The sequence below is a fragment of the Piliocolobus tephrosceles genome, chromosome 10, assembly GCF_002776525.5.
Source record: "Piliocolobus tephrosceles isolate RC106 chromosome 10, ASM277652v3, whole genome shotgun sequence".
NCBI lineage: Eukaryota > Metazoa > Chordata > Mammalia > Primates > Cercopithecidae > Piliocolobus > Piliocolobus tephrosceles.
In genome coordinates, this window is record NC_045443.1 from 66,030,815 (window position 1) to 66,053,605 (window position 22,791).

The 22,791-nt window shown below is 37.5% G+C and overlaps 1 protein-coding gene across 2 annotated transcripts in view; it reads left to right on the top strand.

The window, feature by feature from the left end:
* NUP107 (nucleoporin 107) overlaps nucleotides 1-22,791 on the top strand; it is a 57,161-nt gene that overhangs the window by 22,725 nt on the left and 11,645 nt on the right. For both annotated transcript variants that reach the window (XM_023195340.1, XM_023195341.1), the window contains 12 exons: nucleotides 349-420; nucleotides 1,114-1,202; nucleotides 4,538-4,616; nucleotides 6,446-6,559; nucleotides 10,479-10,569; nucleotides 10,716-10,792; nucleotides 12,244-12,303; nucleotides 12,977-13,122; nucleotides 13,240-13,288; nucleotides 17,148-17,217; nucleotides 17,921-18,039; nucleotides 18,773-18,811. In XM_023195340.1, the coding sequence (XP_023051108.1) occupies nucleotides 349-420; nucleotides 1,114-1,202; nucleotides 4,538-4,616; nucleotides 6,446-6,559; nucleotides 10,479-10,569; nucleotides 10,716-10,792; nucleotides 12,244-12,303; nucleotides 12,977-13,122; nucleotides 13,240-13,288; nucleotides 17,148-17,217; nucleotides 17,921-18,039; nucleotides 18,773-18,811 (1,005 nt within the window). The remainder of the gene's footprint in view (nucleotides 1-348; nucleotides 421-1,113; nucleotides 1,203-4,537; nucleotides 4,617-6,445; nucleotides 6,560-10,478; nucleotides 10,570-10,715; nucleotides 10,793-12,243; nucleotides 12,304-12,976; nucleotides 13,123-13,239; nucleotides 13,289-17,147; nucleotides 17,218-17,920; nucleotides 18,040-18,772; nucleotides 18,812-22,791) is intronic.

Genomic DNA, 22,791 nt, shown 5'->3' on the forward strand with positions numbered 1-22,791 from the left:
GATTACAGGTGTGAGCCACCACGCCTGGCCTATTAAAGTTTTTTGTTTGTTTTATTTTGTGTTTATTTTTCCCCAAAACACCATCTCTGGGAATATGGAATTTTAAATTTCAAGTGTAAAGAATCAAAATACCAGGTAAGAGCAGTTACAATTGATGTAGCAGTTTGGAATTTATACAATAGATACTTTTCAATGATGAATATATAGATTTACTATGTGGTAAAATGTTTATGTATAGATGATTAACTGTACTTGTTTCTTACTGACTTTTTATCTTTCTGTTAAAATAATATTTCTTACAGCATCTTCTTTTCGTTCTGTTTATCCTTTAAATATTTTTCATAATAGGCTCTTAATGCCAGTGAAAAAACAGTTGTGGAAGCATTATTTCAGAGGGATTCACTTGTTCGACAAAGTCAGGTATGACTAGAATTTTAAAATTTTTTTTATGAAACTTGGAGAAAAGGTTAATGACATACAAAGTACTGAAGTTTTTTTTTAACTTAAAACTTTTCTGAATTTTTTTTCTACTTGATCTTTTTATTTGCAATTAAAAGGAATTAGAAACCTTATTCTTTGATTTTTAAGTAATAGCCCTAGTATTTTCAGGAATAGCCTGTTAAAAACGATTATTCCTATAGAAAATTTTATTCTTTGCCATAATATTTATTTATCTTAAAAAAGTAAAAATAGTGTTTGGAAAAATTGTTGCTTGGTATTTTTAAAATCAGAAACTTCACGCCTGTAATCCCAGCACTTTGGGAGGCCGAGGTGGGCGGATCACGAGATCAGGGGATCGAGACCATCCTGGCTAACATAGTGAAACCCCATCTCTACTAAAAATACAAAAAAATTAGTCAGGTGGGGTGGCGAGTGCCTGTAGTCCCAGCTACTCAGGAGGCTGAGGCAGGAGAATGGCATGAACCCAGAAGGCGAAGCTTGCAGTGAGCCTATATCATGCCACTGCACTTTAGCCTGGGCAACAGAGCAAGGCTCCGTCTCAAAAAAAAAAAAAAAAAATCTGAAACTGTTTGATTTAAGGGTATTAGTGCCACTACAAATAAAACACGAATAGATTTGGTAGTTAACACTATTTTTTTCTTTCTTTCTTAGCTGGTGGTAGATTGGTTAGAGAGTATTGCCAAAGATGAAATTGGAGAATTTTCTGGTAATATTGAGTTTTATGCAAAATCAGTATATTGGTAAGTTACCAAACTTTTATTCTTGAGGTCACTCAATGTTGATATTGTTCATTCATCTTTCAATAAGTATTATTCAGTTTTTACTTTGTTCAGTATGAGCAAAACAAATAAAGGCTTCGCCTTTATGGAATTTATAATTGTTTAAGAGAGTTAGATAGCTAATTTGCAAATATACAGTTGGCTCTCTGTATTTGTGGGTTTCGCATCCATGGATTGAACAAACTGCAGATCAGAAATAATTGGAATAAAACAAGATGGGCGTGGTGGCTCACACCTGTAATCCCAGCACTTTGGGAGGCCGAGGTGGGTGGATTACGAGGTCAGAAGTTCAAGACCAGCCTGACAAACAGGGTAAAACCCTGTCTCTGCTAAAAATGCAAAAATGAGCCAGGTCTGGTGACACGCACCTGTAATCCCAGCCACTTGGGAGGCCAAGGCAGGAGAGTCACTTGAATCCAGGAGGCGGAGGTTGCAGTGAGCCGAGATTGCACCACTGCACTCCAGCCTGGGCAACAGAGTGAGATTCCGTCTTAAAAAAAAAAAAAAAGAAAAGAAAAGAAGCAGACTCCGTCTTAAAAAAAAAGAAAAGAAGCAATTGGAATAAAACAATAAAAATAGATTAAAAAAGTAATACAAATTTTAAAATATAGTATAACATTTATTTGCATAACATTTACATTGTATTAGGTATTGTAAGTAATCGAGATGACACAAAGTATATGGGAGGACATGTGTAGGTTATATACAAATAATACAACATTTTATATAAAAGATCTGAGCATCCTTGGATTTTGGTATCCAAGTAGGGTCTCAGAACCAATCCCCTTTGGATACCAAGAGACGAATGTATATTCTGTTGGGTATTCTGAGCTTTGGGGAAGAAAATGAATTAGAGGCCGGGTGCTGTGGCTCACGCCTGTAATCCCAGCACTTTGGGAGGCTGAGGCAGGTGGATCACGAGGTCAGGAGATCAGGACCATCCTGGCTAACACGGTGAAACCCCGTCTCTACTAAAAATACAAAAAATTAGTCGGGGTGTCGTGGCAGGCGCCTGTAGTCCCAGCTACTTGAGAGGCTGAGGCAGGAGAATGGCATGAACCCAGGAGGCAGAGCTTCCAGTGAGCCGAGATCGCACCACTGCACTCCAGCCAAAAAAAAAGAATTAGAGTTAATGGATAGATAGGACAGGGAGTCCTACTTTAAATTGAAGAGGTGGCCAGAGAAGGCTTTTCTAAGGTAGTAAGAAACTTTTAAGAAATAAAGGCGGCAAGCCATGCAAAAATCTGGGGGATAACTATTCTGAGCAGGAAAACAAACTGTAATGACCCAGAGAACATAAAGTGTTGACAAAAAGAAGCCAGTGGGAACACAGCAAGGAAAAGAATGGTAGAAAACAAAATTGGAGGAAGCCAGATAGAGGGCTTTTACAGGCAGGCCAATGTGACTATTCTGGACTTTATTCTAAATGTGATGGGAAACCTTGAGAATAGAAGAATGACATGGTCCAATTTATGTTTTCAAACAATCACCTGCCTCCTTTTTTCTTAGTAAGATTATTGAACATATCAGAAGGTGATCTTCTGTCAAGAAGATCACTTCTGTCCTGTTTTTAGCACTTGTGTGGGTTTGTTTTGTTTTGTCTTGCTTTTGCTTACACTCTTCAGTACTTCTAAATTATTATAGACCCTTGAAGCCAGAAAGTTCCCCTAAGTTAAAGGGACAGTTTATTGTAAGACTTGCAAAAGATTTTTAAAAGGTCAGATTGCGGCTGGGCACGATGGCTCACATCTGTAATCCTAGCACTTTGGGAGGCCAAGGCAGGTGGATCACCTGAGATCAAGAGTTCAAGAGCAGTCTGGCCAACATGTTAAACCATGTCTCTACTAAAAGTACAAAAATTAGCTAGGCATGGTGGCAAGCACCTGTAAGCCCAGCTACTCAGGAGGCTGAGGTAGGAGAATCATTTGAACCCGGTTGGTGGAGGTTGCAGTGAGTCAAGATCGCGCCATTGCACTCCAGCCTGGGTAAAAAGAGCAAAACTCCATCTCAAAAAAACAAAAAAGGTCAGATTGCCTTTGGATTCAGTAACATGTGTGTGCAAAGTCTGTAAGTCAATTATGTATTTTCTCTGCTTAACTAGGAAATTACTGCTGCTAAGCATTTGTTAAAAATTAAATCTTAAGTGGATGTGATTTATTTCTGAAAGGAAGTTTTCATTTTCAGAAAATAAGTTTTTTGGTTTTTTTTGTTTTTTTTTTTTTGTTTTTTATTTAAAATGCCCTGTTGGGTTTTTATAATTTTTAATGAGTTAATCTCCTTTTTTTTTTTTTGCTGATCAGTGGAACAGAACCGAGAACCCCAAAACAGATTCACACTGATTTGGTCATTTGGTTTTCAACAAAGACATCAAAGCAATCCAGCAGGAAATGGAATGCCTTTTTTACAAACTACAGAAAAATATTATCTATGAGAAAGAAGATTAACCTTGATGGCTCCCGCACTCCATACCGAACGATTAATTCAAGATGTGTCGTAGTCCTAAATGTAGAAGCTAAAAACCATAAAGCTTTTAAAGAAAAACAGGAAGATATCCTAGTAACTTGAGAATAGATGTTTCTTAGCTCATAGAAAGCAATAATCAGGGAAAAAAATTGGTTTGACTTTCTCAAAATTAAAAATGTATCATTAAAAAAACACCATTGGCCAGGCGTAGTAGCTCACACCTGTAATCCTAGCACTTTGGGAGGCCGAGGCAGAAGGATTACTTGAGGCCAGGAGTTCAAGACCAGCCAGGGGAACATAGTGAGACCCCATCTCTACAAAAAAATTAAAATGTTAGCTGGGCATGGTGGTGCCTGTCTGTAGTCCCAGCTACTCAGGAGACTGAAATGGGAGGATCACTCGAGCCTGAGAGGTTGAGGCTGCAGTGAGCCGCGATTGTGCCACTGCACGTTAGCCTCGGCAACAGAGCAAGATCCTATCTCAAAAAAAAAAAAAAAAAAAAAAACACCAGTAAGAAAATAAATGGGAGCAAGCCATAGACTTGTGTAGTTCATAAAGAACTATAACTCAATAGTAAAAAGATAATCCTAGTAAAAAGGGCAAAAATTTGAACTGATACCTCACAAGACCAGATAGATGAATGGCCAATAAGGACATGAAAAAGCCCCCAACATCATTAGTCATCTGAGCTAAAATGTACTTCTGTATTAAGGATTTTTGCATGTTTTTTCTGGGATTGTAGTCTTTCTTCCTTTGACTTAATTTGGTTTTTTAAAAATAGACCTATTAAAATTACCCCTTTAAAAAAATTTGGTACTTATTATTTCTTTCAGGGAAAATACTCTGCATACCTTAAAACAACGACAGCTGACTTCTTACGTTGGAAGTGTTCGTCCGCTTGTTACTGAATTGGTAAATGTTCTTTGAAATGAAAGTTGCCTTCAAAGTTAACTGATTTTTTTTTCAGACTGAGAATTTTTTTCTCTTGGATCTTTGTTTTGGTTTTCTAAAGGTTTGCATACACTAACATTTTACTGTAAAACAACTAAGTTGCATTGGAATCTGATGGAATATATTGAAACATATCTGTGACCTTTGAATTGTAAATAATAAGTTGTGGAAAGTGTACTTAACTTGCCAGCATTAAAAACATTAATTTTGGTCTTAAGATTTGACTCTGCCTATGTAAGGTAGTGACTGACCTATGAAAGCTCTTTTCTGTTGAAAGCAAGTGAAAAAAAAACTAAAGCCTTATTAGTTTGAGGTTACAATGGTTATTCTAGGATATGAGTAGTAGGAATAACAGTGGATTTGAAAAGAACTGAAGCTGAATTATTCTAGAAACAAAGGAATGAAGCTTTATGACAGGTAGGGCATGTGAAATGTTTATAGTGAAAAGTGAGAGAAATAGGTAACAATTGAAAAAACTTCTAGAATTGTTTAGTAACAAAATGGTTTTGATGAAAATTGGGAAAAAGAAAAAGAAAATTGTTTGGAAACTACTCTTAACAGTTTAAAATTGATTGTAGCTAAATTACATTGTAGCAGGCAACTGCTGAAAATCATTTAATCTTACCAGCTGGAAAGTGGTGATTTCCTTTTGCCAGAAAGAGACCATGTTCCAAAATTGAATTATATGTTTGCAAAATATTTATGAAAGTAGCCAACTGATCTATTATGTATTCCATTTTCTGAATTGATACTCATATTGCCATACACTAAGTAACATGTGGAGTAAGAATTAATTCCTTTCTTGAGTCACATTGAAATTGTTTTCAATTGGAAATCCATCATGTAGATCACGTGTGCTCTTTGCTGCTAAAGTGAGAACAACATATTATCCTAAATGCTTAGAAGCACATGAAAAAAAGGTAGGTAGAAATAACTGTTTTAGGGGATTTGCACTTATTAGAAATCTGTTTAAATTTTTTTTATTAGGCATTGGTGTGTTTTATATGGCATTAATCCCAAAATAGGTCTTAATGGGCCCTCTTCCCACACATTCTCAAAAAGTACCAGGTAAACACTTTGTAGTCACAGAACAGAAGGTTTTTGCTTTGTGTTCATGTTCCATCTAGGTCTAATTCTGTTTAGACTTGACCATGTAGCTGCTATAACAGAGTGAAACTCAAGTCATCTCCTAGTGTAACCTGGGCTAGGATAGGCTAGTAGTATTTCTGCCTTGCCTGACTGAGGCATGCCCTTTGTGGGCCAACTGAGTATGTTTTAAGTGGAGAAGCAGACAACTGTGTGGCTATTTGGAACGCTTGTAATCTTGTGACAATTTCATTCCCTTTGTTACTTAGCTAAATTGAAACTGAATTTGTTTCAGCCAGGCGCAGTGGTTCAGACCTATAATCCCAGCACTTTGGGTGGCCAAGGTGTGCAGATCATGAGGTCAGGAGTTTGAGACCAACCTGGCCAACATGGTGAAACCCCGTCTATACATAAAATACAAAAATTAGCTGGGCGTGGTGGTGTGCACGTATAATCCCAGCTACTTGGGAGGTTGAGGCAGGAGAATTGCTTGAACCTGGGTAGTGGAGGTTGTGGTGTGCTGAGATCATGCCACTGCACTCCAGCCTGGGTGACAGAACAAGACTCCGTCTCGGAAAAGAAAAAAGAAAAAATGAATTTATTTGTATATAAACTCAGGATAGGTTTATCATCTCTTGATGACGTGTAAAATATATGTAAGTATAAAGGATTTATGGTTGATGATGACTTTTTTTTTCTTACAGGATCCTGATGCTCCCATAAGACAGAAAATGCCACTTGATGATCTGGATAGAGAAGATGAAGTTAGATTACTCAAATATCTCTTCACGCTAATCCGTGCTGGAATGACAGAAGAGGTCAGTCATATATATCCTTCTTGTCTAATTTCAAAAAGTCATAGACTCTGAGTTGGAAGAGATTTTTGTGGCTGCCTAGTATGCCTTCTTAATGTAGTAATTCCAATCGTGGTATTTCTAGATCTAACTTCCTGTTCGAACATTTCCAGTGATAAGGCACACGTAACTTGTGAAAACAATGTAATATAGTTTGTACAACTCTAATTAATAGAAAATTATTTATAACAAGTCATACTTTTCTTCCCCGTATTGCACTGCATACTCTAAGTATATCCCCATTATGTATTTTTTTGTTCCGTTTGGGATTTTTGTTTTTGTTTTTGTTTTTGTTTTGTTTGAGACCATGTATTGCCATGTTGCCCAGCCTCATCTGGAACTTCAGGCCTTAAGTGATCCTCCTGCCTTGACCTTAAAAAGTGTTGGGATTATAGGCATGAGACACTGCACCTGGCCCAATCTCCATTAATTTTTTTTTTTTTTCTTTCTTTCTTTTTTTTTTTTTGAGATGGGATCTCACTGTCACCTAGACTGGAATGCAGTGACATAATCACAGCCCACTGCAGTCCTTACCTCCCAGGCTCAAGCCCTGCCTCAGCCTCTTGAGTAACTGGGACTACAGGTACATGCCGCTATGCCCAGCTAACTTTTTTATTTTTTGTAGAGACAGAGTCTCACTATGTTGGTCCAGGCTGATCATGAACACCTGGGTTCAAGTGATCTTCCTGCATTGGCCTTCCAAAGTGCTGGGATTGCAGGCATGAGCCACTGCACCCGACCCAATCATCATTATTTCTAATGCTGACTTTTCAGAGTTTAGAATAAACCTAACCCTAATTCTAGGTGATACTATTTAGGCACTTGAAGGCTACAGTGGCTCTCAAACTTCTTCCTTTTAACCTTACCTTTTAAAAATGTGTGTGATAGTTAATATCTTATATGTAGAATGATAAGTATCTAATTGGACAGTTTACCAGATGGCTCTTTAGGTGAGATAGTGTGATGTGTAGGAGTTTCAGTCTTCAGTATTATGTTGTACTTGGTTTACAGTACTTTTTGCAGTGGTCTTTAGATAGAGTCTATGTTAGTTCAAAGTGTTGTTTGTTCTCTTCTATGTTATCAACCATAAGCATATATTAATTTCTTATGTAATTTCTTACAGTAATAATTTCTTACAATAATAAACCTTGGTTTATTAAGCATCATTCTTACTGTTTTTATTAAGAAAAGAAGTTGGCCAGGCACAGTGACTCATGCCTGTAATTTCAGTATTTTTGGGAGACCACGGCAGGAGGATCACTTGATGCCAGGAGTTTGAGACTAGCCTGGGCACCATAGCAAGACCCTGTCTCTATTATTAATATTTTAAAAATTAATATTTTAATATTTTAAATTTAAAAAGTTGATACCATGTATTTGTTTATTCAGAAAATATATAAATCCCAGCCACTCTGCTAGACAGTGTGCAAGATACTAGAAATTGCTATAGTAAACGAGGGATTTTATTTATTTATTTATTTATTTATTTATTTTTTGTAGAGACGGAGTCTCGCTCTGTCGCCCAGGCTGGAGTGCAGTGGCGTGATCTCAGCTCACTGCAACCTCCGCCTCCCGGGTTCAAGCAATTCTCCTGCCTCAGCCTCCCAAGTAACTTGGACTTACAGGCACACACCTCCACGCCCGGCTAATTTTTTGCATTTTAGTAAAGATGGGTTTTCACTGTGTTGCCCAGGCTGGTCTCAAACTCCTGAGCTCAGGCAATCCGCCTACCTCAGCCTCCCAAAGTGCTAGGATTACAGGCGTGAGCCACCGCACCCGGCCATGGGATTTATTTTAAAAAACAAAAATACAGTCATATTATTGAAGGCTCAAAAAACAGAAATTCTCAAGGTCTCACTAGCTTTATAAAAACCACAGATAGTGAGCTTTTTGTTTTTAATTATAGCGCTTTTTCTTTTGTCTTCCTTTTTAAGATAGTTGCAGTCATAGTATACATTCAAGTTTTTTCCCTCTTTTTCAATAGTAATTTGAGATTAAATTTACATACCATATAATTCACCCATTTCAAGTGACACCATTCATGTTGTGAATTGTATAATTTATATTGAATTATATAACAAAATTTGCCATTTTAATCATTTAAGTGTGCAGTTCAGTGGCATTCATTACGTTAACAGTATTGGGAAACCATCACCACTGTCTGTTTCTAAAACTTTTTCATCAACCCAAATACAAACTAACCATTATATGCAGTAACGCCTCATTCTCTTCTTCCCTCAGCCCCTGTAACCTCTAATCTACTTACTGTCTCTATGATGTATAGGTGGAATCATACAATGTGCTTTTGTGACTATCTTATTTCACTTAGCATAATGTTTTCAATATTATATATTGAGTTTTTATCCTGCTTTTTTAAGATACCCTATCAAAACATTTTTCCATGTTAATTCCTATGTAACTCTCATAGATTTTAAAGGCTGCAAGTTCAGAATGATGTTAGGGGTATGATATTCTTTAACTGGTTGTATTAATCAGGCTTTCTGGGTTCAAGTGATAGAAAGCCAACCTAAGTTACTTTATGCTTACAAGAGGAGAATTCATTGACTCATGGAAGTGGTAAGTATAGAAGGTATAGCTGGCTTTCAGCAGGATCCAGGGACTCCAAAGATATCACTAGGATACTGTGTTTCCAAGACCCATAGCTCTACCCTTCTCTGTGTGCCTTCATTCCCAGGAAACTGCTCCCCATGTTTTGTCAGAGATGGATATGAGAAGCTCCAAGCTTACATCCTCCTGCCAGCTAGCAATCTCAGTAAAAGGAGTATATTTTCTTTCCCAGTATCTCCAGCAAGAGTCCTGATGGTGAATCTTGCTATAGCTCACATCCCTAACCTTAGAGTTCTGGAATGGGATCAGGCCTATCCAAAACATAGGAGCTAAGAATGGGGAAAAGGTGATTCCCTAAAGGGATGATGGAACAACAAACATATATTTACCTTACTGGTATATAAACACATTTACTTACTGACTTATTGGTCAAGTTGAACATGCAGTATCATCAGTGGAGTAAATGAGCAGTAACAGCCTTGTCATTAGAGACTGTTTTTGTAGTAGTTTTTCATAAATCAGAGGTCATCAACCTCTTTAACCCCATTTGTTTCTAGCAGAATTAAATGCCAGTGAGTGCAGTGGGAACCTATTGTTAAGCCTAAAGTCAAATAGAAAAGGGATTTTTTAGAAATAAAAACAGGGCCAGGTATGGTAGCTCACACCTGTAATCCCAACACGTTGGGAGGTTGAGGTGGGGGGGATCCCTTCAGTCCAGAAGTTCGAGACCAGCCTGGGCAATATAATGAGACTCTATCTCTGCAAAAAATTTTTAAAAAGAAAGAAAAATAAAGGCAGAGGCCACAGAAAGACATGCATATGTTTTAAAAATAGAATACCATTTATTTATTTATTTATTTATTTATTTATTTATTTATTTATTTATTTATTTTTTGAGACAGGGTCTCACTCTGTCACCCAGGCTGGAGTGCAGTGGCGCAATCTTGGCTCACTGCAACCTCTGCCTCCTGGGTTCAAGTGATGCTCCTGCCTCAGCCTCCCAGGTAGCTGGGATTACAGGTGCCCGCCACTACGCCAGGCTAGCTTTTCTATTTTCAGTAGAGACGGGGTTTCACCATGTTGGCCAGGCTGACCTGGAACTCCTAACCTCAGGTAATGCACTTGCCTTGGCCTCCCGAAGTGTTGGGATTACAGACATGAGCCACCGCACCCGGCCAGAATACCGTTATTAACTACCTACATCCATCCCTTGTAACATTTGTTCCATAAGTTATCTAAGCTTGTCCTATATTGGTTATACTTTACTATAAAGCACCCGGGTTATTGGACTGACTGCTGCTTCTTGTTTCTTAAGGCACAACGACTCTGTAAACGCTGTGGTCAAGCATGGAGAGCTGCAACACTTGAAGGCTGGAAACTGTACCATGACCCTAATGTTAATGGAGGTATTTTAGTAGATTTTATTTTGACAGTTGAGGACAAAGGCATTTCGCTCTAAATGCCAATCTTTGTGAACTATAGCTTCTCTTTTTAGAAAGGATTGTAATAAGATTTCACTTTAAACCAGAAATTTTCTTTTACTGTTTTATAGGAACAGAATTAGAACCTGTTGAAGGGAATCCATATAGACGCATTTGGAAAATAAGTTGCTGGAGAATGGCAGAAGATGTAAGATAAATAAAATATTCAGTGATACTGTTTTTAACTCCAATTAATTGAAAGCCTATTCAGGGGCTATGAAACGTTGAAAGTAGTGTAAAACTGGTTTTCAAAGAACTTCCAATTAAACTGAGGAATAGGCTTAACAACTTATCAGAATTATTAAAACACTGTGTACTAAGAATTAAACATTGATATAAGGCAGAAATGTAAAGGAGGTACCACATGAATTTAGAGAAAAAGTACTGAACTAAAGCTTAAAGCTGGCTTCCCTAAGGAAAGAATTGAATTGAACTTTTAAAACTTAGTAGGATTTGCGTTTTTGGGAATGAAAAACAAGAGGAAGAAATTCTAGGTAGGATACATAGATTGGGAAACTCAAAGTAAGATAGGTCTACCAGGTTGGAGTAGAATGCTCATAAAGGAAATACTGTCAGTTCTGTTGTAACATGACATAGGTATTCAAAATCACCACAATGTGCAGCATTGTACGAAAACCCCACAGGACTTACAGGAAAATGGAGTTAAGAGAAAAATACTCAAAAACTTCATTAGTGATATGTAAAGTAATAAAAAATTAATAAAAATGGTAGCACAGTTTTACATCTGTCAAACAGATTAAAAAATACATAAATACTACAATAAATATGGCACTTTACCTTGAAAAAGGCCCAGAGTTTGCTTGTGGAATTGGATGTCAGGGTGGTAGAAGCTTTAGCGCAGATAGCAGAAGTGTTTTTGAGAAGATCAGCATGGCAATGGCAAAATATACTTAAAATTAGATGGACAAAAGGCTGAGAAAGTAATTAGGAGCCTGTCAGAATTATTTGGACACTAAGTCATAAGGGTCTGACCTAGGATGGTATTGATGGGAATGGAAAGGAAGGAAGAGACACTGGTAGGAGCAGTGATTAGAAGAAACAAGGCAGAGGTGGACTCAGTTATGCAGTAAGAGTCTCAAAAGTCTCCTGTTTGGATGATAAGAAAACTGGAAATACCAAAAGTAAAATGAGGAATTAGTTAGTTCTACATAGGAATTAGATGCAAACTAATGCATGCCTTGTTTTGATGTTGTACATAGGTCAATATCAGAGAGTATCAGGTCAATATCAGAGAGTATCAGGTATTGAGAAACATTCTAGAAGAAAATAACTATATAGGTTGTATCTGGAATAAAATTTGATTTTAAATATTCAAAGCATCCACTAGAGTTGGATCTGCTTTCACCCGATATTTGGCATTTAAATGTTTTACTTTTTTTCTCCAGATCTCAGCATTGATTATTTCATCACACTGAAGTTGTTCCTTGTTATTACCCCACTAGATCTTTCACTAAAGTTTAAAAACTGTCAAGTGAATAGGTTCAGTTTAGAAGAGATTGCAAGACTCCACATTATGAGGAAAATTGACATACTAAGAAAAACAGTATTTCAAATTTGTTTATATTCATTGTGTTTTAGGAGCTTTTTAATAGATACGAGAGAGCAATTTATGCAGCTTTAAGTGGGAATCTTAAGCAGGTATGCAATCTGTTTTAATGTTTAATTTTTTTCTGTGGAATAAAATTAAATACATAAAATATTCTAACAATTGTATATAACAAATATAAACTTAAGTGTATATGCTTAAGTATGTATGTACATACTTAAGTGTAACAATGATAGAGATAATCATGAATGAGATCGTGACTCGTTGTGCTTAATTTGATGTATCCCATAACATACATGGTGTTTTAATGAATGAAATCAGATTTCAGTTTTTAACTAAGAATTGTAAATTTAACTCCAACACACATTTATTGATGACTTAAAATACTCATAGCTGTATGCAGAAATGTGCCAGAAAGACACAGTGAGTCCTTGGGTTGTCTTACATAACGCATGTTTTTCTCACAATCCATTACTCCCTACATATTATAGCTATCTTTAGGGATACTACACTAATCAGTTGAAATATCATATCAGCCTGGAAAACATGTTGTTGTTAACAGTATGAAAAAATCTGAACAGTTCAAACATCTTACAAGATGTAGTTGGTGGGGGAAAGCTTATTTGGCATGATTTTTTTTTTAAATCCGCCATGTTTTATATCATTATAAAGTGATTTTATAGTCTGTATCATTGGATGTAATTGCTTTTCCTTTCTTTTCTGTTGAATATGTCTATATGTTTCTGTTTTGTAATGGGGAAAAAGCTGCTTCCTGTCTGTGACACCTGGGAAGACACAGTTTGGGCCTACTTCCGGGTGATGGTGGACAGTCTGGTAGAACAGGAGATCCAGACATCAGTAGCAACTCTGGATGAAACTGAAGAACTCCCTAGAGAATATGTGGAAGCAAAGTGAGTTTGTTGGATTGTTTTGAGTTATGGTGATTTGTAGCATGCTCTTTGATGTTTCATTTTACAGCCCTTTTTCATATTATTAATATTATTCTTTTCCCGTTGTTTCTTTTGAAGCTGGACCTTAGAAAAGGTTTTTGAGGAACTTCAAGCTACAGATAAAAAGGTAAATGTTAATAGGAATATGTTAGACATCTGGAATAGGAAACAGTGTTATTCTGTTGTGCACTGTAGCTGAAAGGAAAAAGGTGGAACTTTCTCCCTTTTTCTCACCTATTAAAATAAGAATCATTCTTTGAAAGGAAGAAATTCAGTTACATAAATGATACATCATTTTTAGTTTTTTGTTTAGGATTAATTTCATCTACGTATATGCACATAAGCTATATTTATTCCTTTTTTAAAATTTAAAACACATTATGGAAAATTATTAAGACTTTATTTTCCTAGATCTTAAAATCTAATATTTTCTAAAAATTATATTATTTTAAAAATGCTTAAACAACTGTATTAATATTGTATGTACTTGTAACAGTAAAATAATTTAAGAATGTATAAATAAAACCTTTATAGTAATATCTACCCCTTTATGGTTATTCCCCTGAGATGATAAAACATGCTGATACGTATCCTTCTATATTTCTCTCCATGATCTTACAACTATGTGTAAATAACGTAGATATTCCAATTTAGAATTTTTATTTTTGTGTTTTTCACATTGTACTACATATATTACTCTATAGCTTGATTTTTTTTCATTTAATGATAATCTCCAAGTTAGTTTATTCATTTTCACTTAACCTTATTCTTCTTAATAAATAATGTTCTTTAGAATAATGTATGATTTATTTCAATCATTCCCCTTTGGGTAATATTTAGATTATTTCTAGTGCTGTAATGAACTTACGTGTGTGTGTACTTAGCTACTAGTCCTTCTATTTCTTTGGGATAAGTTTCCTGAAAGCAGGGTTACTGGGTTAAGGAGTATAAATAAGTATATGCTTTATACATTGTATATACGTATATACAGTGTTTCTGAATGAATTCTCTGAAGACAGCACGTTTGATACCTTAAAAATATATACAATAAAAATAAATAAAAAGGCCAGGTCTGGTGGCTCACGTCTGTAATCCCAGCACTTGGGAGGCCAAGATGGGAGGATCACTTAAAGCCAGGAGTTTAGACCAGCTTGGGCAGCATAGCAAAACTTCGTCTCTAAAACAAAAATTAGCTGGGTATGGTGGTGCACCCACTTGTAGTCCCAGTTCCTCCAGAGGCTGAAGTGGGAGGATCATGGCTTCAGTGAGCTGTGATTTTACTACTGCATGGGAGCCCAGGAGGTCATGGCTTCGGTGAGCTCTCATTGCACTACTGCACTTCAGCCTGGGCAACAGAGCAAGGTCCTGTCTCAAAGAAAAAAGAAAAATTAAATAGGTAGGTAGGTAGGTAAAGAAACATTTTGAAATGGATGCTGCATGCCTGTAATCCCAGCCATTTGGGAGCCTGAGGCAGGAGAATCGCTTGAACCCAGGAGGTGGAGGTTGCAGTGAGCCAAGATCGTAACATTGTACTCCAGCCTGGGCAGCAAGAGCGAAACTCTGTCTCAAAAAAAAAAAAAAAGAAAAAGAAAATTGAAATGGAAAAATAATGTATTACCTGGTTGTGGCAGTTAATTCATACTTCCACAAGTAATTTATTGAATTATACATTCTCATCAGCCTTAAATGTCACACTTTTTATGTTTTGCCAGTCCATCAGAATAGGTGGGAAGTAATCTTGCTATTCTACTCACATTTTCTTGTCTGTTCATAAGGCTGAGCATGTTTCCTTATGTTTATTGACCATTTGCGAATTTTTTGTTCATATCTTTTAGCTATTTTTCTTTGGAGTTTTATATTTTTCTTATTATTATATGGGAGCACTTGATATAGTAAGGAAATTTTTTTTTTTTTTGTATTTTTTTTTTAGTTGAGACGGGGTTTCACCGTGTTAGCCAGGATGGTCTCGATCTCCTGACCTCGTGATCCACCCGTCTCGGCCTCCCAAAGTGCTGGGATTACAGGCTTGAGCCACCGCGCCCGGCCTAGAGTTAATAAGAGAATTTGTTAAAGTAGCTAGATACAAGATAAAGTTTTTTTTTTAAAGTCAGTCTTTCTTGTTATAACTATTTAGAAAAGGATTTAGTACCCCCTCCCCAAAAGTTCCATTTAAATGAGTGACCAAAACTAAAGAGATCTAGGAATAAAAAATTAATCTAGGGTTTCAAGCCCTTCATTTAAAAAACTATAGAATCTTACTAAAGGACATAAAATAAGACATAAATAAATAGATATATCATGTTCCTGGATGAGAGCCTTTAATATAAATGTCACTCATTCCAGAATTAGCATGAAAACCTAATGCTGTGGGATATTACTTCTGGACAGAAAATTGTCAAGTAAAAGAATACTTGAGAATGGCAAGAGCATTTTGAAAAAGAGCAGTAGGCTGGGTTTGATGACTCACACCTCTAATCCCAGCAGTTTTGGAGGCTGAAGCAGGAGGATCACTTGAGCTCAGGAGTTCAAGATCAGCCTGGACAACATGGCAAAACCCATCTCTACAAAAGAATTTTAAAAATTAGCCAGGTGTGGTGGCATGCTTCTGTAGTCCTAGCTTCTCAGGAGGCTGAGGTGGGAGGATCACCTGAACCCAGGGAAGTAGAGGCTGCAGTGAGCCGTGATTGCACCACTGCACTCCAGCCTGGGCAACAGAGTGAGACTCTGTCTCAAAAACAAACAAACAAACAAAAAATCACACTCAAAAGGAAAAAAAATAGAGGGTACTTGCCTTACTCAATAATAAAACTTAATATGAAGATACAACAAAACAGTATAGAACTGACCTGAAAATAAATAGATGAGTGGAACACAAAGTCCAAACTAGATCCAAGTATATATGACAACTTAACAGATGTCAGAGGTGACCTTTCATTTCAGAGGGAAAGGGGTGGTTTATTTAAATAAATGGTGCTGGCATAATTGGATTTCCATCCAAAGAAAACAAAGCTAGATCCTACCTCATGCCATGTAACTAAAATAAATTACAGATAGAGCAAAGGTTTGAATGTAAAAATGAATAAATGCTGAAAGAAAATTTAGACAGCCAACTAAATAAAAATTGAAATGTGTTTGACAACAAAAAATGAACCATATTCTTCAAAAATATCAAGCTGCAAATAAGTTAGAAAGGTTTTCTCTACTCTGTACCTGATCACTATTTTGTCTTTTTTCACCCTTGGTGCTATGTACAGAAGAGAATACTCAAAGAATACTTTCAAGTACTGCTGCTCATGTTGAAAGAAATCTTTTTTTTTTTTTTTTTTTGAGACAGAGTCTCACTCTGTCACCCGGGCTGGAGTGCAGTGGCCGGATCTCAGCTCACTGCAAGCTCCACCTCCCGAGTTTACGCCATTCTCCTGCCTCAGCCTCCCGAGTAGCTGGGACTACAGGTGCCCGCCACTTCGCCCGGCTAGTTTTTTGTATTTTTTAGTAGAGACAGGGTTTCACCATGTTAGCCAGGATGGTCTCGATCTCCTGACCTCGTGATTCGCCCGTCTCGGCCTCCCAAAGTGCTGGGATTACAGGCTTGAGCCACCGCGCCCGGCCTGAAAGAAATCTTAATAGTTTTTTTTGCTTAGATCACATGAGTTCTTCCTTTCTGGTCCACCATGTGTAGTGCCAAGGTAAATAGGAATAAAATATAAGAACAAAAGTTTAATACCATTGAGAGATTAAATTGTTATAACATAGGTCTCTACTTTCAAAGATGCTTTTCAGTTCTGGATTTGTAAGCTATGAGTATATTACAAAGGCAGTATCCTTTCCATGTTTTATTTTGTTTTGATCTTTCTAAGGCCCTTCATTTCCAGCTTTTTCTTTCTATATGTTCCTTCAAAAGTTCTAACATTTTTAGTTTAACAATGAATATATACTACAGAATGACCACTAGAAGATTTATGGAAAATTAAAAACTTTTTTTTCAGAGAGTTCTGGAAGAGAATCAAGAACATTATCATATAGTTCAAAAGTTTCTTATCCTGGGAGACATTGATGGTAAGATATGGTTTTATTTTACTTTGTGTTTTTTTTGTTTTGTTTTATTTTTTTTGAGACAAAGTCTCACTCTGTCACCCAGACTGGAGTGCAGTAGCGCAATCTCAGCTCACTGCAACTGCACTCTGTCTCTTGGGTTCACAAGATCCTCCAGTCTCAGCCTCCTGAGTAGCCAGGGTTACAGGTGTGCACTGCTATGCCTGGCTAATTTTTGTATTTTTAGTAGAAACGGGGTTTCACCATGTTGGCCAGGCTGGTCTCCAACTCCTGACCTCAGGTGATCTGCCCTCCTTGGCCTCCCAAAGTGCTATATGTTACAGACATTGTATTACAGGCATGAGTGACTGCACCCAGCCAGTTTTATTTTACTCTTTATGAGTTCTTCATTGTCTTGTAGTAATTTTTTAAAGTTATCCAAACAATGCATATGACTTACCATATCTTTTAATCTTGCTAAATATTAACCTATTTGAATGCAACTATTTACTTTATGTCAGAGGTGACCTTTCATTTGGTTTTTATAAAATAAAGTTTGGATTGAACCCAGACTCTGTTTAAGAGGGTGTAGAGTTATATCATGGCTATTAATTATGAGACAGTGACTTTAAAGCACTATAGGAGTGAAGTAAATATTCTTGGTAATGTTTATTTTTTTCTTTTGATTTTATTCCTATCGTTGAATCTTTACTTTGATGGCTTGTAGGTTTGATGGATGAGTTTAGCAAATGGCTTTCCAAAAGCAGAAACAATCTACCTGGACACCTCCTTCGCTTTATGACTCACCTCATTTTGTTTTTCCGTACTCTGGGACTACAGACCAAGGTATATAAAAATGAACGATTTCTTCTTCTCTGTAATGTTGATGCTATATACCTATTGTCAAGAAAACACTACTTTTTTTGTTATTGTTTTCTAGAAATGGTGATAAGGAATCAAAAGTCTTATATAGTCTTGTATAGTCACTCAATGATAACTCACTGAGAGTGGCCCTTTAGGGTTCTAGTCTGTGACCACAGAATGCTATTGGCTAACTAGTTTTTAATATATTCATAATTTTATTCTTGTCTGTACCCAGCTTTAAATCAACCAGCTAAGCTAACTAAACAAAGTGAGTTCTATGTGAGATTTTAAAATTTTGTTGGTTGTTGTTTTGTTGCTTTTTTTCTAAAAAGGAAGATAATATTTTGGTCAGAGTACATGTAGAAAGTGAATGATAAAGTAATTGAAAGCTTGGGCTTTGGAGTAAGAGTCCTGAGTTTATACCCTTATTCAGCAGCTTCTATCTGTGTAACTCTGGGTAAATAAAACTTCCCTTGTCTTAATTTCATCCTCTGTAAAATGTGAACAATAATAGTAACTACCCAAAAAGAGTTCTGGTAAGGTTAAATCAGGCAGTAGATGAATTTTGGTAAGCACTTAGCTTGGTGTATACTTACTGCTCAGTGGTAAACATTACAATTACTGAATTATTTAATAGTGGAATTTGTATTAAAAATTCTATTACTCTTTCATATAAGCAGTTGTATTTATAATTATGCCTTTTTTTCCTACGAAGGAAGAAGTTTCTATTGAAGTTTTAAAGACATACATACAGGTAAACTTTGAGAACCTGCAACCTGATTGTTTTTTACTATTTTAATGAAAACAAAACTCAGAATGATACTATTTTAATTCTCAATGGTAAGAAAGCATCAGAATCCATAAGTGGTCTTTTAATTATCAGCACAGTTGACCTTTGAACAATGTAGGGATTAGGAAAACAACCCACCCGCCCTGCACAATAAAAAATTCACTATAACTTTTGACTCCCCAAAAACTTAACTACTGATACCCTACTGCTGACCAGAAATCATACCAATAACATAAACACACAATTAGCACATTTTGTGTATTACATGTATTATATACAGTCATCCCCTCAGTATACTTGGGGGATTGGCTCCAGGACCCCCACATATAACAAAATCTTTGTATACTCACGTCCCACAGTTGGCCCTGCAGAACCTGCATATATGAAAAAATCTGCCTTCCATATTTGCAGATTTCACATCCAGATAATACTGTATTTTCTAAGTTGAGTTGAAAAAAATTTGTGCATAAGTGGACCTGCACAGTTCAATCCCGTGTTGTTCAAAGCTGAAATGTACTGTATTATTACAATAACGTAAGCTAGAGAAAAGAATACGTTACTAAGAAAATCATAAGGGGCTCAGAGAGGTGGCTTATACCTGTAATCTCAACACTTTGGGAGGCAGAGGCAGGAGGATTGCTTGAGTCCAGAAGTTTGAGATCAGCCTGGGCAACAGAGGGAAACCCCTCTCTCTACTACAAAAAATGTTTTAAAATTAGCTGGGCACAGTGGTTCATATCTGTAAACCCAGCTACTCGGGAGGCTGAGGCAGGAAGATTGAGTGAGCCCAGGAGTTGGAGGTTGCAGTGAGCTATGATTTCAACACTGCCCTCCAGCTGGGTGACAGAGTGAGAACATCTCAAAAAAAAAGACCAATCAGGCGGGGCATGGTGGCTTGTGCCTGTAATCCCAGCACTTTGGGAAGCCGAGGTGGGTGGATCACTTGAGTCTAGGAGTTCGAGACTTGCCTGGGCAACAGTGAAAACCTGTCTTTTTTTTGAGACAGAGTGTCACACTGTCAACCGGACTGGAGTGCAATGGCACAATCTTGGCTCACTGCAGCCTCTACCTCCCAGGTTCAAGTGGTTCTCCTGCCTCAGCCTCCTGAGTATCTGGGATTAAAGGCGTCCACCACCATGCCTGGCTAATTGTATTTTTAGTAGAGATGGGGTTTCATTATGTTGGCCAGGTTGATCTTGAACGCCTGACCTCATGATCCACCCTCCTCGGTCTCCCAAAGTGCTGGGATTACAGGCATGAACCACCACACCTGGCCTGTTAAAAAAGAATAAATAATAAAAATCATACCGAGACGGGTGGATCACGAGGTCAGGAGATCGAGACCATCCTGGTCTACACGGTGAAACCCCGTCTCTACTAAAAATACAAAAAAAAAACTAGCCGGGCGAGGTGGCGGGCGCCTGTAGTCCCAGCTACTCGGGAGGCTGAGGCAGGAGAATGGCGTGAACCCGGGAGGCGGAGCTTGTAGTGAGCCGAGATCGCGCCACTGCACTCCAGCCTGGGAGACAGAGCGAGACTCCGTCTCAAAAAAAAAAAAAAAAAAAAAAAAAAAAAAAAAAAAAAAAAAAAAAAAGAAAAAAAAAAAAAAAAAAAAAAAAAAAAAAAAAAAAAAAAAAAAAAAATCATAAGGAAGAGAAACTACATTTATAGTACTATACTGTACCTGTTAATACTGTAAGTTTATGTTGTCTGTTTACAAGATGAATTGTCTGTTTGAAATGGACAACCACAATTACAGACCTCAATCTACAGTATATCAAGCAATTCACCTTTTTCTTGTAATCTCATGACTTTTCTCTGCTTCTTGGGAGAACTTCCAGTATCAGTACTGGCACTTTGTATGGCTCCCATGGTGTTATTAAGGGTTTATAGTATTGCACTAAAAAAATAGGAGACCTGGGAAAGATTACTTTTTATTGCAGTGTGCAACTGAAGAGACCAGCTGCTCTTCAGAGATGATTAGCATCACATGGCATTTTAAATGGATACTCACAGCACTTGAACTCACCCCAGTAGTGGCAGGAAGTAGCTATAAAATTATTACAGTAGTATAGTACCTACTACAGTTAGTTTTATGCAGTTATGATTTAATATGGCATGTTTGCTTGTTTACATTTCTCTAGACCACAATGTATGGTCTGCAAATGTGTATGTATGTTTTGATAAATTTTAACTTTTTATAATAGATTCATATATATTTTATAGTAATAAGTGATAAAGTAAACCAGAATCTACATATAATGGATTTATGACATACCTAGTTTTTTTTTGTTTTTGTTTTGTTTTGTTTTGTTTTTTGTGTTTTTTTTTTTTTTTTTTTTTTTGAGATGGAGTCTCACTTTGATGCCCAAGCTGGAGTGCAGTGGCATGATCTTGGCTCACTGTCACTGCAACCTCTGCCTCCCAGGGGTCAAGCGATTCTCTGGCCTAGCTTTCCAAGTAGCTGGTATTACAGGTGTGCACACCACACCTGGCTAATTTTGTATTTTTAGTAGGGACAGGGTTTCACCATGTTGGCCAGACTGGTCTCAAACTCCTGACCTCAGGTGATCCGCCAGCCTCGGCCTTCCAAAGTGCTGGGATTACAGGTGTGAGCCACCTCACCTGGCCTACCTAGCTTTTTCTTAATTTACTCAGTATTTCTAGGCTATTAATTTGTTTGTGAGTCTTTTGTTTTTTTTTTGGAAACGGAGTCTCACTCTCTCTCCCGGGCTGGAGTGCAATGGCACAATCTTAGCTCACTGTACCCTCCACCTCTCAGGTTCAAGCGTGAATTTTTTTCAAATTATCACAAATCTCCAAAAAATGTTCTAATATATATATTTAAATTAATGTTTTTATTTATTTAGAGATAGGATGTTGTTCTGTCACCCAGGCTAGAGTTGACTGGCTAGGTCATAGCCTATTGTAACCTCAGACTCGTGGGCTCAAACAGTCTTCTCCCCTCAACCTCCCAAGTAGCTGGTATTATAGACACATGCTGCCACCATGGCCAGCAAACTTATTTTTTATTTTTCTTTGTAGAGACTGGGTCTCACTATGTTGGCCAGGCTAATCTCAAACTCCTGGCCTCAGGTAATACTACCCTTTTTTTGAGAGAGAGAGTCTCACTGTCACCCAGGCTGGAATGTGGAGTGCAGTGGCATGATCTCAGCTCACTGCAATCCACCTCCCAGGTTCAAGTGATTCTCCCGCCTCAGCCTCCTGAGTAGCTGAGATTACAGGCATGTGCCACCATGCCTGGCTAATTTTTGTAATTTTAGTAGAGACAGAGTTTCATCTTGTTGGCCAGGCTGGTCTCGAACTCCTGGCCTTAGGTGATCTGCCTGCCTCAACCTCCCAAAGTGCTGGGATTACAGGTAGGAGCTACCAGGCCTGGTCTCAAGTGATATTTCTGCCTCAGCCTCCCAAAGTACTGGAATTACAGGCGTGAGCCACCATACCCAGCCAACTTTCCAATATATTTATTGGAAAAAATCCACTTATAAGTGGACCCACACAGTTCACACTTATGCTGTTTAAGAGCCAACTGTACTCACTTTTTGGAATTTAAAATTATTCTAGGCTGGACACAGGGGCCCATGCCTGTAATCCCAGTACTTTAGGAGGCCAAGGTGAGCAGATCACTTGAGCCCAGGAGTTTGAGACCAGCCTGGGCAGCATAGTGAAAAGCTGTCTCTACTAAAAAAATACAAAAAATTAGCAGGGCGTGGCGGCATGCACCTGTAGTCCCACCTACTCAGGAGGCTGAGGTGGGAGGATCACCTGAGCCCAGGAGACAGGTTGCAGTGAGCCATGATCATGCCACTATACCCCAGCCTGGGTGACAGAGTGAGAACCTGTCTCAAACAAATAAATAAATATAAAATGAAATTATTCTGTTAGCAACACAAATCCACATCTGTATGAACCTTTCCTGAATA